The sequence below is a fragment of the Oratosquilla oratoria genome, chromosome 38, assembly GCF_046742065.1.
Source record: "Oratosquilla oratoria isolate Oo_2021 chromosome 38, ASM4674206v1, whole genome shotgun sequence".
NCBI lineage: Eukaryota > Metazoa > Arthropoda > Malacostraca > Stomatopoda > Squillidae > Oratosquilla > Oratosquilla oratoria.
In genome coordinates, this window is record NC_134814.1 from 15,423,236 (window position 1) to 15,438,419 (window position 15,184).

The following is a 15,184-nucleotide window of genomic DNA, read 5'->3' on the forward strand; positions in this document are numbered from 1 at the left end:
GAGTGAAGAAAGACTAGTAAAAGAGGTATGGAAGGCAGATGTGGTGGGAGTAAACATGAGGGGTTGACCAAGGATGAGATGACCCGTCACCAAGGAGGTGCCAAGATAAGAGGGAGGGAAGAGGGTAGAGGGGAGTGGAGTATGTAGGGGATGGAATGGGTGGGAGTGGTTTCTATGCCTTTATTTTTTGGCTAACTCCCTTGTAAAGGGGTCTTTGGTATATGTATGTATTTATTATTATTTACTATTTACCTGTTTATTATTTAACTTTGTCTATTCATTTATCATTATTATCATATTTTGGCACCTGACCTAGATATGAATCAAAAGGCCTCCTGTCAGCATGCTCCTCCCTTGTAATCCTTTGTAATACAGTGCACGGGCATCATTGTATGGGAGGAGTTAAGGAATACACTCTCAATCCATGAAGAGGTTACTCTTGGCTGAATAAAATTGTCTGGTGGTAGCCAGAACATAGCTATCCATACCTGCATTTAAAAGGAATCATAACAGGTCCCTTTGAGTTAGAGATGGGTTTCTCTTATCTAGATAAGGATGTGGTAATAGCAGGGAAAAAATATACAAGTTTTCCTTCAAAGTCAAAAAGTTAAACAATGAACAAATTCCATGACTTAGACTTATTTTGAATTACATTCTGTTGCCCTTACACTGCCTTATCTTATAATTCCCTATGGTTGACATGTTACAAAAATTCTGCAATATATTTTTCACTATCATACTAATAGTCTGACCTCTGTTGTGTCCTGATATTTCTACCTTTTGTGAATTACACAAGCATCAGTTTGAAGCAATCCACAGCATGTACCACAATGACAAAAGAGCTGGAGAATGCTTTAATAACAGGATAACTACAAGTATTTCAAAGCCCTTATGTGCCCTTCAAAAGCCTGACTAAGTCTCTCAGTTTTTCCTAGTCCAAATGTCACCAACAGAGGACAACAAAGATAACACCACCATTATAATCTACACACCATTAAAGTGATGCAATGCCTGTGGTGTATTCTCTGACATTACTGTGTTATCTACAAATGTACTTTTTTTTTATCTATCACACCAATTTTTTAAATTCTACAAAATTCCAACATGGGTTATCTTTAAGGGTGTACCAAGAGTTGATGCATCAGTATGGAAAACTGTTTAATATCCTTAAGACATGTGGTCTTTTTCAATTTGTTTCCATGACCTTATGATGCCCTACCACCCCAAACTAGTTCCAAGAACGTGTCCCCCTCTCCCTCTCTCTTGCCTTTGTTCGTATTTGTTTATATCCTTTGCTTTGTGCAGAAACACCACATCTAGGGTGAATCAACCAGTCTATTTATATATATATATTTTTTTTTTTATATATATATTTATTTTTTATTTTTTTTTTTTTTTACTTTGTGTAGTGTAAAGCCAATTTTAATCAACAATCTTTGTCAAATGACAAGTTCTTCATCAACAATACTCTCAGTGCCTACGCTTCTTTTGCTTTTCTATATGCCTCATTCCCCAATCTATAATTCATTAATAGTATTTTTGAGCTTTTACTAATTTCCAATACTTTGTGTGTTTTGGCATTGAAATTAATTTTCTATAGTTTGTTCCTGGCATATATATTGTCAAGATTTTGTCAGAACTTGCGGTTTTCCTTACTTCAAAATAAATTGCCGCTGTCTGACGGGATTTCTCCCCGTCTTCCCCTTTACGGCCGGCGGGGTTGGCGAGGGGGGGGGGGTCACCAAATTAATGAAGCAGCCTTGCTGTGGATGTGCCGTATCTTGCGACACTGCTTCTGACCTAGGGCAGTGGACAGGATGCAGGGATGACCCGTCATCCACGAAGTGCCAAGATGAGAGGGAGGGTGGAGGAGAGTGGAATATGTAGGGGATGGAATGGGTGGGAGTGGTTTCTATGCCTTTTTCTTTTTGTCTACCCCCCGTGTAAGGGGGAAAAGCCTTTGGTATATGTATGTATGTCATTTGCATTCAGTGTGAAAATCTTGTAATTTTTTATGTTGTCAAAAGATTGGTGCTTTCTTAGTGATACTTGTAGTGAAGCTTTCTTTTCATTGTGTATGCAATCTAAAATAATCACCATTATCAACCTTTTTACTGTCTCACTTGGGTCGAGATGAAAAAATATCTGTATTATATTGTAGACATCATTGTTTACAAAGCTTGTGGCATCTAGAGATGTGTAGGAGCACACATGAAAAATATTGAGTGCATCATGCATACTACTTTTTTTTTGTGTCCAAAGACAATGCAGAATCAACATGCATACAGGTAAGCACCAATGATGCAACAATATGAAAACTTCTTCAGAGAGACATTATGGTTCAAATTAATAGCCCATAAATATGCCATCTATCCACACATCTTGGCTGTTGTCAAAGATATTTAGGGAGTTGAGAATACTCTCAAAAAATGATGATAAACTCTCAATATTGCTGAATATCATCAGTTTTGCTACAGGACACTAGGGTTGGCACACAACTCATGACAGTATCACCAACACCAAGAGATGGCATGGTATGCTGTGTTTTTGAATGAAAATTAACACTGCTTCTGACCCAGGGCAGTGGACAAGATGCAGGGATAACACATCATCCAGGAGGTGCCAAGATGGGAGGAAGGGAAGAGGGTAGAGGGGAGTGGAGTATGTAGAGGATGGAATGGGTGGGAGTGGTTTCTATGCCTTTGTTTTTTGGCTACCTCCCATGTAAGGGAAAAAAAAAAGCTTTTGGTATATGTATTTACCTAGTTGTATTTTGTGGGAGAAGAGCTATGCTCATAGGGACCCGCAGTTGTATCTTTCCACATCCAGTTCTTTCTTAAAGTCATGTATAGTTTTAGCACTCACTGTTTTCTCTTTCAATTTATTCCATGTATCTATCACTCTATGTGGAAAGCTATTCTTTTTCAGATCTCTTCCGTAACTGTCTTTCTTAAGTATCTTCTTGTGTCCCCTTGTATTTCTTCTGTCCCATTTAAGTAGATCATCCCTGTCAAGGATTTCCATCCCTTTCATAATTCTATATATGGATATCAAATTGCCTCTTTCTCTACTTTGCTCCAGAGTTAATAAGTTTAGTTTGTCCAATCTTTGTTCATATGTCAACATGTTGAGTGTTGGTGCCATCTTTGTTAGTGCTCCTTGAATTCTTTCCAGTTTCTTTATGTTTTTTTTGTACTGGGTCTCCATAGTGACGCTGCACACTCTAATTTTGGCCTTAACAGTGTAACTAGGATTTTTTTCATCATTGCCTCGTCCATGTAGTCAGAGGCCACTTTCATTGATCTTATGAAATTGTAGGTTTCTCCAACTATTTTGTTTACATGTTTGTCTGGTGTCATGTCATTTGAAATGATCACTCCTAGGTCTCTTTCTGAATTTACTTTTGTAACTTTTTTTTGTTCCAATTTTGTATTCACTGGATATTCTATTTTTGCTTTTTCCGAATTCCATTATACTACATTTTTTAATGTTGAAATTCACTTCGTTCTTTTTACTCCAATTCCAGACTTTGTCCAGATCTCCCTGAAAAGATTTACAGTCTTCTTCGTTATTCACTCTCTTCAATAGTTTTGCATCATCTGCAAAGAAGTTTATGTAGCATTTAATTCCTTCATCCATGTCGTTTATATAAATAGCAAACATTATCGAAACCAATACAGAGCCTTGGGGTATTCCACTTATGTCTACCCATTTCAAGTTCTTTTCTCTAAGTATCACTCCCATTTTTTTTCCTTTCAAGAAGTCTTCCATCCATTCCAATAATTTTCCTTGTATTCCACCTATTAGTTCAATTTTTCTTAGTATTTTTTTGTGTGGTACTTTGTCAAAAGCCTTTTGTAGGTCCAGGAATGTATGTATTTACCTAGATGTATTTTACAGGACGGGAGCTATCCTCGTTGTGACCCGTTTTCGTATCTCTCCACATCCAGTTTTTTCTTGAAATGTATGTATGTATGAATATTTTTAATCAAAAGTCCCTCAGATAGTAATTTTCATATATTTGTTTTAAACATAGTTCTCATGAAAATAAATGAAATTACAATAGAAAAAAATTCAAAGTTATACCTGGTCTTGCTGGTTACCCTTTGAAGGCCCGCTCAAGAGGCTGTAGCCAATCTCGGAGCTGTGTGTCTCCTGTAAGAGAGACCTCAGGTGATGGATTGATCAACTGATTTTACCTTTCTAATGACTATTCTACTTAAGAGATTAATAATGCCTCTCTAAAGTACTTGTGATATTTTTATACTCTAGCACTAATTTGTTTATTGATTTGTCATTTATGGCACTGCAACATCTGGGTCATGTGGCTCATATTCTAGAATATACTTATGTTTATAAGTCTATTTGATATTCCCATACATTCTTCCTTGCAGTGGTCCCATTTTCTGCTGAGTTGGTTCCCTAAACAACCCACATTTAACTACATTCTTGCACATCAGCTACCATATTCACTTTTACTTATCATTTCTTTCCCGGTTTCAGTTTTCTGATCTTGTACAGAGTAGGTCCCACTGTTTCACCTAAAATTTCTCTAAACATACATCTGGATTTGAATATAGAACACAATAATTGGTCAATTTTTCTCAGTTTAGTAATTGCCTTCCCTACAGGAAATACTTCATACCACACTAATCACTTCTAAGCATTTATTACCAACATATCACAATTATTAGATATAGCATTAGAAAATTAGATATTGATTTTGTAAATTATAATACATCAACATAATAGAAGTTGTTCTTGGTGGAAATCAATAACAAAAAACACTGCTAAAAGCAATACATAAATAAAGTTGCATTAAATCCTTGATATGCCATCTTTGTTTTGATAGATTCAGAGGTCGAAGACAATGATGACTGCCCTGATGACCTCTAGAATTACATGTACCGCATTACTAAATGCAGGTTAGGTTAGGTAGGTAGATTAGGTTAGAATAGACAAGTTTATTATACTTTAATTTCTTCGACCTATGCATCTACAAAAACAAAGATGGCATCTCAAGCAGTCACAGTGGCTACATGTGTTGTGTAACACTATTAGCAACTTTTTCTGCTATTGAATTCCATCAAGAAAAACGTACATTACATTGATGTATTACAATTTACAAAATTAATATTCAATTTTCTATTGCTATACCACATAATTGTGCACATGTGTTACAAGCCACTAGGGAAAGAGGTGTTAGTTCACCAAGTGTACTAGATTTAATTTATACCAAAAAAGAGGCAATGATATCTGATATCCTATACGAGTCACCCATGGGTAAAAGTGATCATTGCATTATTACATTTAATGTGCAAGTCCTGCACACCTAGTTTAATGTGCTCATATAGGAAATTCTATTATGATAAAAGTGACTATAATTCCATGTCACATATGGATAGTATTAAATGGGAGAAGGAATTGAATAGTTGTAAGGATGGTGTTGAAGAGCAATGGGTATTAGTAATGGCAAGACTGCAGCATACTAAGTCAATTGGTCAACAGGTGAACAACTGTTCACTTTACAAGGAGGCATGACAGGCAATAAAACAAACACAGAGCATGGCAAAGGTACATGGAGGTAAAACATCAAGATAAAAGGTAAGATCTATAACAAGAAAACAACAGAAAAAATTGGAATCAGATATTTCAGTAAGTGTTAGGGAGAACCCCAAGAAAATTTGGAAGTTTGTCAGAAGTACAGTTAAGATGAAAGATGGTGTGTCTGACTTAATAAAATCAAGAGTAGGGAGAAAGTTGAATTAACGAAAACAGATGGTGAGAAGGCTCAAATATTGGCTGATTTCTTTAGTGGCATGTTCACTCAGGAGCCTGAATGTATGCCCTTACCTATTGAGTCCAGGAATTACAATGTGAGGCTGGAAACTATGGACATTACACAATCTCAAGGCCCAGATGAAATCCACCCTAGATTACTGAAAGAACTAAGCAAGGAACTTAGACAGGGAAAGAGGAAGAAGGCAAATATATCTGCAATATTTAAGAAGGGCTGCAGAAAAATTTCAAGTAACTATAGAGCCACAAGTCTCACATGTTATTAACCCCTTCCATACGGTGCCGCACATGTAGGCGTCATGGACTTAGATCTCGGTGGCAGCAGCCAATGCCAGCCGTACGACGTGTCGTAATAATACTCGCATCATAAAATATAGTCACCGCTTATATCGATCGTTCTCTCTTCACCCGTGAATTTTGATAACCATAGAAAATGCGATTACAAAAGAATTAGAAAGAATGTCATTATGGAGGGGCGACTACAATAAATATAATCAAGACGTCGATATGGCAGCCTCGCGAATACACTCGCTCCCCATGACGCCTACTTGTGCGGCACCGTATGGAAGGGGTTAATAAAGTTCTGGACTCTATAATAAGAGATAGAATACTGAATCATTTAATGGAAAACAATTTATTAAACCCTAAATAGTTTGGATTTATGAGTTGAAGATCCATTACATTGCAAATGTTAAGTGTGATGAATGTATGGACTGAAGCACTCGACAGAAGGGATGAGTTAGATGTATAGTACATTTGGATTTTTATTAAAAACGCCTTTGATACAGTGCCACACAAAATGTTGATCTCTAGTTAAAAAGTTATGATAACTGCGAACAACTTCGTAGGTTTCAGCATTACTATCGGGAAGAAAACGGTGAGTTGTTGTGAGTGGCTCATCATCAGAATGGAGAGAGGTGACAAGTGGAGTGCCTCAGGGTAGTGTCATCGGACCTCTATTATTTATTACACAGATTAATGATTTGCCGGGTAATATTGCCTCAATTTGATATATGTTTGTGGATGATACAAACTGCTTTAGAGAGATAGTGAACTCACTGATCAAGAAATACTACAAAACGACATAAATAGACTTCAAGGGTGGTCAGAGAGATGGCTACTTCAGTTTCACCCTGGGAAGTGAACATGAACACAGGCAATACACAATGAGGAATGAAGACCAAGTAGTATCTTTAGAGAGAGCTAACAGAAAAAGATCTGAGCATAATGGTGGATGAACAATTGAATTTTGAAAACCATATAAATGAAAAAATTAACAAAGCAAGTAGTTATGGTGCTTATCAGAAGATCTTTCCTCTATTTAAAAAAAAAAAAAAAAAATCAAGAAACTTTATACTGAATTAGTGAAACCTCATCTTCAATTTGGTGGCATAATCTGGAGCCCAATTAGAAAAAATATATAATCTTTTTGGAAAATGTACAGAGAGGAGGGACAAAAATTATTCCAGGACTCAAGAACTTAAGTTATGAAGAGAGATTGAAAGTGCTGCAGCTGCCTACACTAGTATACAGGAGACTGAGGGGTGAATTGAAGCATATAAACTAATAACTGGAAAGTAAGAAACTAGGATAGCTATGGTGCTGCAGCTCGATGAGGGTACAGACCCAGCTACAGGAGAACACAAGTATAAGTTAATGAATAAGATGTTGTACAAGGCTGAGGCAAAATTTCTTTGCAGAAAGAATAGTCAACATATGGAATAACCTCCCATCAACTACTGTAGAAGCCCCAAGTGTATTTGCATTTGAAAGAAGACTGGATAAATATTGGAGACATCAAGAAGTGAAATTTAATTATGAAGCTGCGTTGTCGCTCTCGCCGCACGCTGGCCAATGACTACATAAAAAATACAAGATCTGGACATATAGGCTAAACAGCCTGTGCCCAGTATTCACCTAAGTAAACCTAAGTAATTAAATCATAACTACAATATTGAGACAATTTGATTGCAACATTTCTACCCAACTGAGACTCCTCTTGACAATTATTCACTACTGTATACAAAAACATGATTATTATAATGCTATGTTGCTACAATAATGAATAGTGATTATCATTGACATTGACATTATCAATATGATTATAGCAACATAGCTAAATTTACCCTAGCACCGTTTTTTGAAATATATTCTTCCTACACTCTTCAAATTAGCCTCACTAGAGAAACAGTCTAGCTAGATTTTATTTCTGTGTTCCTAATCTTAGATTCAATATAATATTTTTTTACAGAGACGGAATATGAGCACAGCTCCTACCTATGATTATATCATAGGTATATACATTTAGAAATCACCTACATATTTCTTTAAATGTGCTCCCTTTACCAAACTTACCTTCATTTTATTCCTAGGTGCCTCAGGCTATTAGTGTCCTCTGTCAACTTTCGTATCCCTGACGCACTGAGGGGTTCCCTTATTCAACCCGACCTTTTAGGTATTGCAAAACCCACCACACTCACGTACACAACTGACCATGACCAGCTGATAGATTGTTTACATTTATTCCCGTTTTCTGTCTTTGTTTTTAATTGCATCGGTACATATGCTATTTTAAGTGGATATGTCAATTAAGTATGAACTTGCCATAAGATAAAAATAATAATACGAATATGCAGGGAAATGAGACGTAGGGTCCTTTCTAACAGGTCAATCAAGGTTACAGAACCAAGCAGCAGAACAATATGAAAACAATTCATTCAAAGAAAGATTAAGCAAAGTAAACAAAATTGTTTATCATCAGAATAGACCTAAAGATTTTGCATTACCTTCCTCAATATATGACGTTCCTCAAAGGAAATGTTTAGTTTTCCGTTGCGACAAGATGCGACGTTGGACCCTAAACTGCCAAAGGGGCGTTAATGCAAGGATTAAGTTACTGGAACAAGTTTTTGCACCTAATATATATATATATATCTAAATATATATATATATATATATATATATATATATATATATATATATGTATATATATATATATATATATATGTATACATATATAAAATTGTGTGTGTGTGTATTCACCTTGGTCTTTGGATCACGTGCTGAACTCGTAATCGACAGCTATATCCCTCCCGAAAAAGAGCTTAGAGCTCGTATGACCGATCTATAGGTAGTGCTGTGACCTTGCACTCACACACACACACCCAACTCCCCACCCACTGAAGTTGGAGGGACGGCTCAAAGCGCAGCGATATTACAAGTATTTCAGCCCTAGGTAGGATTCAAACCTGGACCGCCGTAGTGATAGTCGGGAACTCTACCAACCGCGCCACCGAGTCGTGTATAGAAATGAAACTTGTTTACCTACTTGTATTTTACGGGACTGGGGCTAAGCTCGTGTTGACCCGTTTTTTTTTTTTTTTTGTATCTCTACATCTAGTTTGCTTTTGAATTCGTGTATATTTCTGGCATTAACTGTTTCACTGTTCAATTTGTTCCAGACGTCAATTACCCTGTGTGGGAAACTGTTCTTTTTCAGGTCTCTTCTTTAACTGTCTTTCTTTAGTTTCTTTGCGTGTCCTCTTGTTTCTCTTTTGTCCCATTTTAATAGGTCACCTCTATCAAGAACTTCCATTCCCTTCATTATTCTAAAGATGGTCAACAAATCACCTCTCTCCCTTCTCTGTTCTAGCGTTATCAGTTGTAATTTTTCCAATCTTTGTTCATATGTCAAATTTGATAATGTAGGTGCCATCTTGGTCGCCGCTCTCTGGATTCTTTCTAACTTCTTTGTGTTCTTCTTTGTGCTTGGTGCCCACAATGATATAGCATATTCTAGTTTCGGTCTTATCAATGCAACAATTAATTTCTTAACCATCTCTTCATCCATGTAGTCGAAAGCCACTTTCATAGATCTTAACAGATTGTAAGTCTCTCCAAATATCTTGTTTACGTGTTTGTCAGGAGTCAAGTCACTTGAGATGATTACTCCTAGGTCCCTCTCTGAGTTAACTTTTTTGACTTCTTTATCTCCAATCATATAGTTTCCTGAGACTCTATTTTTGCCTTTTCCGAACTCCATTATGCTACATTTCTTGATGTTGAAATTCATTTCGTGTTTCTGACTCCATTCCCATACTCTATGTAAGTCATCTTGTAACAATCTGCAATCTTCTTCCGTTTTCACTCTCTTGAGCAATTTAGCATCGTCGGCAAAGAAGTTCATGTAACAATTCACTCTTTCGTCCATATCATTTATGTATATGACAAACATTAAGGGAGCCAAAACAGAGCCTTGGGGGACGCCACTTTTTACTTCTTCCCATTTCGAAGTGTGTGGGTGTGTATGTGTGTGTGTGTGTATTTACCTAGTTGTATTTACCTAGTTGTATTTTACGGGAAGGGGAGCTATGCTCGTGGGGTCCCGTCTTCATATCTCATTTTATCTAAACTATTTTTAAATTCGTGTATTGTTTTTGCACACACCACTTTCTCATCTAACTTGTTCCAACTGTCTATTGCTCTGTGAGGAAAGCTGTTCTTTTTCAAATCTCTTCTATAGCTGTCTTTTTTTATTTTCTTTCCGTGTCCTCTTGTATTTCTGTCATCCCATTTTATCAGATTCTCTCTATCAGTAATTTCTATGCCTTTCATGATTCTGTAAATAGCTATCAAATCTCCTCTCTCTCTTCTTTGCTCTAGTGTCTGTAGTTTAAGTTTTTGTAGTCTCTCTTCATATGATAGTTTTGAGAGTGTTGGTGCCAATTTTGTAATTGCTCTTTGTATTCTTTCAAGTTTTTTTATACATTTTTTTGTACTTGGTGACCATATCGTTGCTGCATATTCCAATCTTGGTCTTATCAGGGTGATTAGGATTTTCCTCACCATTTCTTCATCCAGGTATGTAAATGCCACTTTGATTGTTCTTATTAAATTATAGGTTTCTCCAAAAATCTTATTTATATGTTTCTCAGGTGACATATTATTCATAACAATGACTCCCAGGTCTTTCTCATTTTCTACTCTTTTTATTCCTTCTTCTCCCAAATTATATGATCCTGTTATTCTGTTTTTGCTTTTTCCAAATTCCATTATACTACACTTTTTTGTATTGAACTCCATCTCCCACTTCCTACTCCATTCCTGTACTTTATTTAGATCTCTCTGTAGTGATTCACAATCTTCTTCAGTTTTCATTCTTTTCAGTAGTTTTGCATCATCTGCAAAGAAGCTCATATAGCTTTCAATTCCTTCATCCATATCATTAATATATATAGCAAACATTATTGGGGCCAGAACTGTTCCCTGCGGGACACCGCTTATTACTTCATTCCATTTTGAGTGCTGATCTCTTATCACTACTCTCATTTTTCTTTCTTGCAAAAAGTCTTCCATCCAATTTAGCAATTTACCTTGTATTCCTCCTTCATATTCTAATTTCTTAAGCAGCTTCTTATGTGGTACTTTGTCAAAAGCTTTTTTTAGGTCTAGAAATGCACAATCAGCCCATCCATCTCTTTCTTGTATTATATCTATTAGCCTTGAATAGAAACATATTAAATTGGTGACGCATGATCGTCCTTGTCTGAATCCAAATTGCCTTGGATTTAGTACGTTGTTTTTTTCCAAGTATTTTACCCATCTACTTTTGATAATTCTTTCACATATTTTTGCTATTGTACTTGTTAGAGAGACTGGTCTATAGTTGGTAGGTTCTTCTTTATTTCCTCCTTTATATATAGGTACTATATTTGCTTTTTTCCAATCTTCTGGAACTTTTCCTTCTTTTAAGGAACTGCTTATTATGCTATGTATTTTGTCTGCCAGTTCATTCCTGCATTCTTTCAGAATCCAGTTTGCTATTTCATCTGGCCCATGCGATTTTCTGACATCAAAATTACCCAAGTGTGTCAATATTTCATTCTTTGTTACTTCTATTTCTTCCATAGGGGGGACTTTTTCCTTCCACTCAATCTCTTCAGGTTGTATATTTTCCCTTGTAAACACTGATTTAAAATGTTTGTTCATAATTTCTGCCATTTCCATTTCCTCAGTGTATTCAACTCCTCCTTGTCTTAATTTCTCCAAGTCTTGTTTGTTTTTCAGTTTATTGTTTACAAATCTGTAGAATAGTTTTGGTTGATCTTTACACTTTTCTATAACATCTTTTTCATATTTTCTTTTTTCCTCTCTGCACTTTTGTACATATTCATTTCTATAACCAGTATATATTTTCCATTTTTCAGGTCTTCTGTCTTTTTTCCATCTGGTCCAGGCTTTGTCTCTTTTGTCTTTTAACTCCCTACAACTTTTGTTGTACCAGCATTTTACATATTCTTTTTCTTGTTTTTGTCTTGGGACATACTTTTCCACTCCTTTTTTGTAAATTTTTGTCAAAATATTCCATTTCTCTTCCACTGATGTTTCTTCTTTGTATATTTCTTCCCAGTTTTCTTGTTGGAAGAATTCTCTTATTTTATCAAAGTTTGTTTTTTCATACATCATTCTTCCTTTTCTATATTGTCCATTTCTTTTCATATATTTTTCTTCATTAAGTTCCAGTTCAATCAATATGTGGTCACTTTTACCTATTGGTGTTTTATATTCAATCTTGTCCACTATTCTAGGTTCAGATGTAATTATTAAGTCTAGCCTCGATGGTTCTTCTTCATTTCTATACCTAGTGTTCTCTTGTATCCATTGTGTCATTGAATGGTCAGTAATCATCTCAAGTAGAGCATTTCCCCATGAGTCATCACCACTCTTTACTGTCATTTCTTCCCAGCAGATTTCTTTGCAATTAAAGTCGCCCATCATAACTATTCTTCCTCCGTCTTCCATTATTTTAGTTAATGCTATCTTTGTGTCCTCTAACATACTTTTATGTTCACTCTTCTCCCATGAGGCTGTTTTCGGAGGCACATAATTGATCACAAATTTTCTGCTCTTCTTATCTCGGTCTTCCACTTCTATCATAATCATCTCTACTGTATTCTTTCCATATATGACACCTTTCACGTTTATATCCTTCTTAGTCAGGAACATAACTCCACCCCCTTGTTTTTTCTCTCTGTTTCTAATCCAATAATTGTATGTATCATGTCCTACACTGTTGGGTGGTAGTGGGCCTTTTAATTTTGTTTCTACAATTCCCATTATGTCCGGTTCTTTTTCTTTCAAATAATCATTCAGTTCATTCAATCCTGTTATCAATCCATCTATATTTGTGTAAGACACTCTTAGTTTTCTGCCAATTCCATTGTGTTCTCTGTTTCCCTTATGTTTTTCTTTAGTATGTCGAACTGCTTTATTTTCATGTTCACTACTCTCCAATAGAATCTCTCTTTCTCTGACTCCGTTCTTTCCTCGTTTTTTGTCTTAGCTTCAATTCTTTTCTGCTTTTCTGCCTCTCTTTCCTCCTTATTCATTTCTCTTTTTATCCATACCTTTTTATATTGATCATTTATTGCTAGTTTCCCTGTCTTGGATAGAATTTTCTCTGCCGTTGTTTGTGACCTGAATTTAATCTTAATTGGTCTGGTCTTATCTGTACTATATTTTCCTAGTCTGAATTTTTCCTCAATTTCCTTTATAATTTCTGGTTCATCTTCCTGGACTAATTTTAATAAACTGCTTACTCTTTCATTTTCCTCCTTGATTCTTGCGGTTCTATCTGGGTTATGTTTCTCTTCCATTCCTAATATAATTATGCATTTCTTTTTGTCAGCTAATTCTCTTACTATATTCTCCTTCTGTCTCATCACTTTAATAACTGAGTCTTCATTATGTTCTTTCAATTGCTGTTTGACTATGTCAGTGAATGAAACCTTATTCCCTTCTTGAGTTATTCTCCAATTTTTAACTTCTGTAGCTATTTTCTCTCTATTTTCATTACTATTCTTCTTCAATTTCTCATTCTCCTCCTTTACATTTCCTAACTGTCTTTTTAGGTCCTCTATTTCTTCAGTAAAGTTTCTGTTAGCCTTCTCTAGTTGTTCCAACCTTTCAATTCTCTGGAAAATGGAGTCTACATTACCTAACTTACGTTCCAAGTCCTCGATCACCTTATCAACTCTCTCCTCTAGTCTTATCAGTCGGGGGGGGGGTTGTGTCCCCCCCACCCTCTTTAAATCCCTGGAACATATTCTCGTCACTTTCTTCTGTATTGCTCCTCTCTATACTTCTAATCTTTACATTTTTATTAGACATTTGATCCTCGCTCAGTCTTTTGTTTACCTTCCGCTTGTCTGGCTGGGCAAAGTCTACTCCCTCCTCATTTCCTTCCATTTCCCTCAGTAATCCCTCCCCTTTTCCTCTTTCCCTACGTTCCCACTACTCCACGAGCAATTTCCCCCCCACCCTGCAAACACACTAGGCACTTCTCTTTGCGTTGGGATCCACAGACTTCACTTTTCTTCAGAACGTCTTCTAAGCCGTCCATTCGTTGAAGTGTGTGTGTGTGTGTGTGTGTGTGTGTGTGTGTGTGTGCGTGTGTGTGTCCGTATGGTCACCGAATCTCATTAAAGACATTGACAGATTGGAAAAAGTACAACGGCGAGCCACAAACCTGATTCCAAATATCAAAAATAAATCATACGAAAATCGACTAAAACATATGAATCTGTTTTCCCTAAAAAAAAGCGTAGACTCAGAGGTGACTTGATACAGGTCTTTAAAATTCTAAAGGGAATTGACAACATCAAAAGTGACAAAATTTTCACACTGAATGAGAATCAAACAAGAAACAATGGTCTCAAACTGTCTGGAAATAGATTCAATTTGGAAGTGGGTAGAAACAACTTCGCCAACCGTGTAGTTAATGAATGGAATAAACTTCCTGCAGAGGCAGTGCAATGTAGTTCAGTTCGAAGCTTTAAGAATCATTTAGATAAACACCTAAGCAAGATGCTGTAATGATTACCATTTATTTTATATTATTTATTTTTGTTTTGTTATCATTTGTCTGTTTGATTCTCATTTATTATTAGTTATATATAAATTTATTATCATTTTCTATTAATTTATTATTATTTTCTATTTACCTATTTGTTTATTATTTAACTATACCTATGCATTTATTCATGTACTCCATTTGCTATTTACATTATCATAGTTTTTATCTATTCATTTATTATTATATTTTTTTTCGCATCCGACCTAATATGGTCCAAAAGGTCTCCTGTCGGCATGCTCCGCCTTTGTAATCCTTTGTGTATTCACCTCGGATCTGCTGCAGTCTCTGTCGAGACAGCCAGACACCACCCTACGGCAGTGAGCTCAGAACTCATTATTTGCCGATCTCTGGGTAGGTCTGAGACCACTCACACACCACACACTGGGACAGCAAGGTCACAACTCCTTGACTAACGTCCCGTACCTACTCACTGCTAGGTGAACAGGGGTTACACGTGAAAGGAGACAAAAC

General features: G+C 36.1%; 1 protein-coding gene across 6 annotated transcripts in view; it reads right to left on the reverse strand.

Annotated features, from left to right (window-relative positions):
• LOC143019973 (protein CREG1-like) overlaps positions 1-15,184 on the reverse strand; it is a 52,538-nt gene that overhangs the window by 25,342 nt on the left and 12,012 nt on the right. The window contains exons 1-2 of one of the 6 annotated variants that reach the window (XM_076176035.1): positions 8,155-8,307; positions 4,087-4,155 (exon numbers count right to left, since the gene is read on the reverse strand). The exons of 1 other annotated variant lie outside the window; for it this stretch is intronic. In XM_076176035.1, the coding sequence (XP_076032150.1) occupies positions 4,087-4,155; positions 8,155-8,160 (75 nt within the window). In that variant the 5' untranslated portion in view covers positions 8,161-8,307. Of the gene's footprint in view, positions 1-4,086; positions 4,156-8,154; positions 8,308-15,184 lie in introns of those variants that run through there. 4 more of the 6 variants (XM_076176031.1, XM_076176033.1, XM_076176032.1 and 1 more) reach the window with 4 other exon arrangements.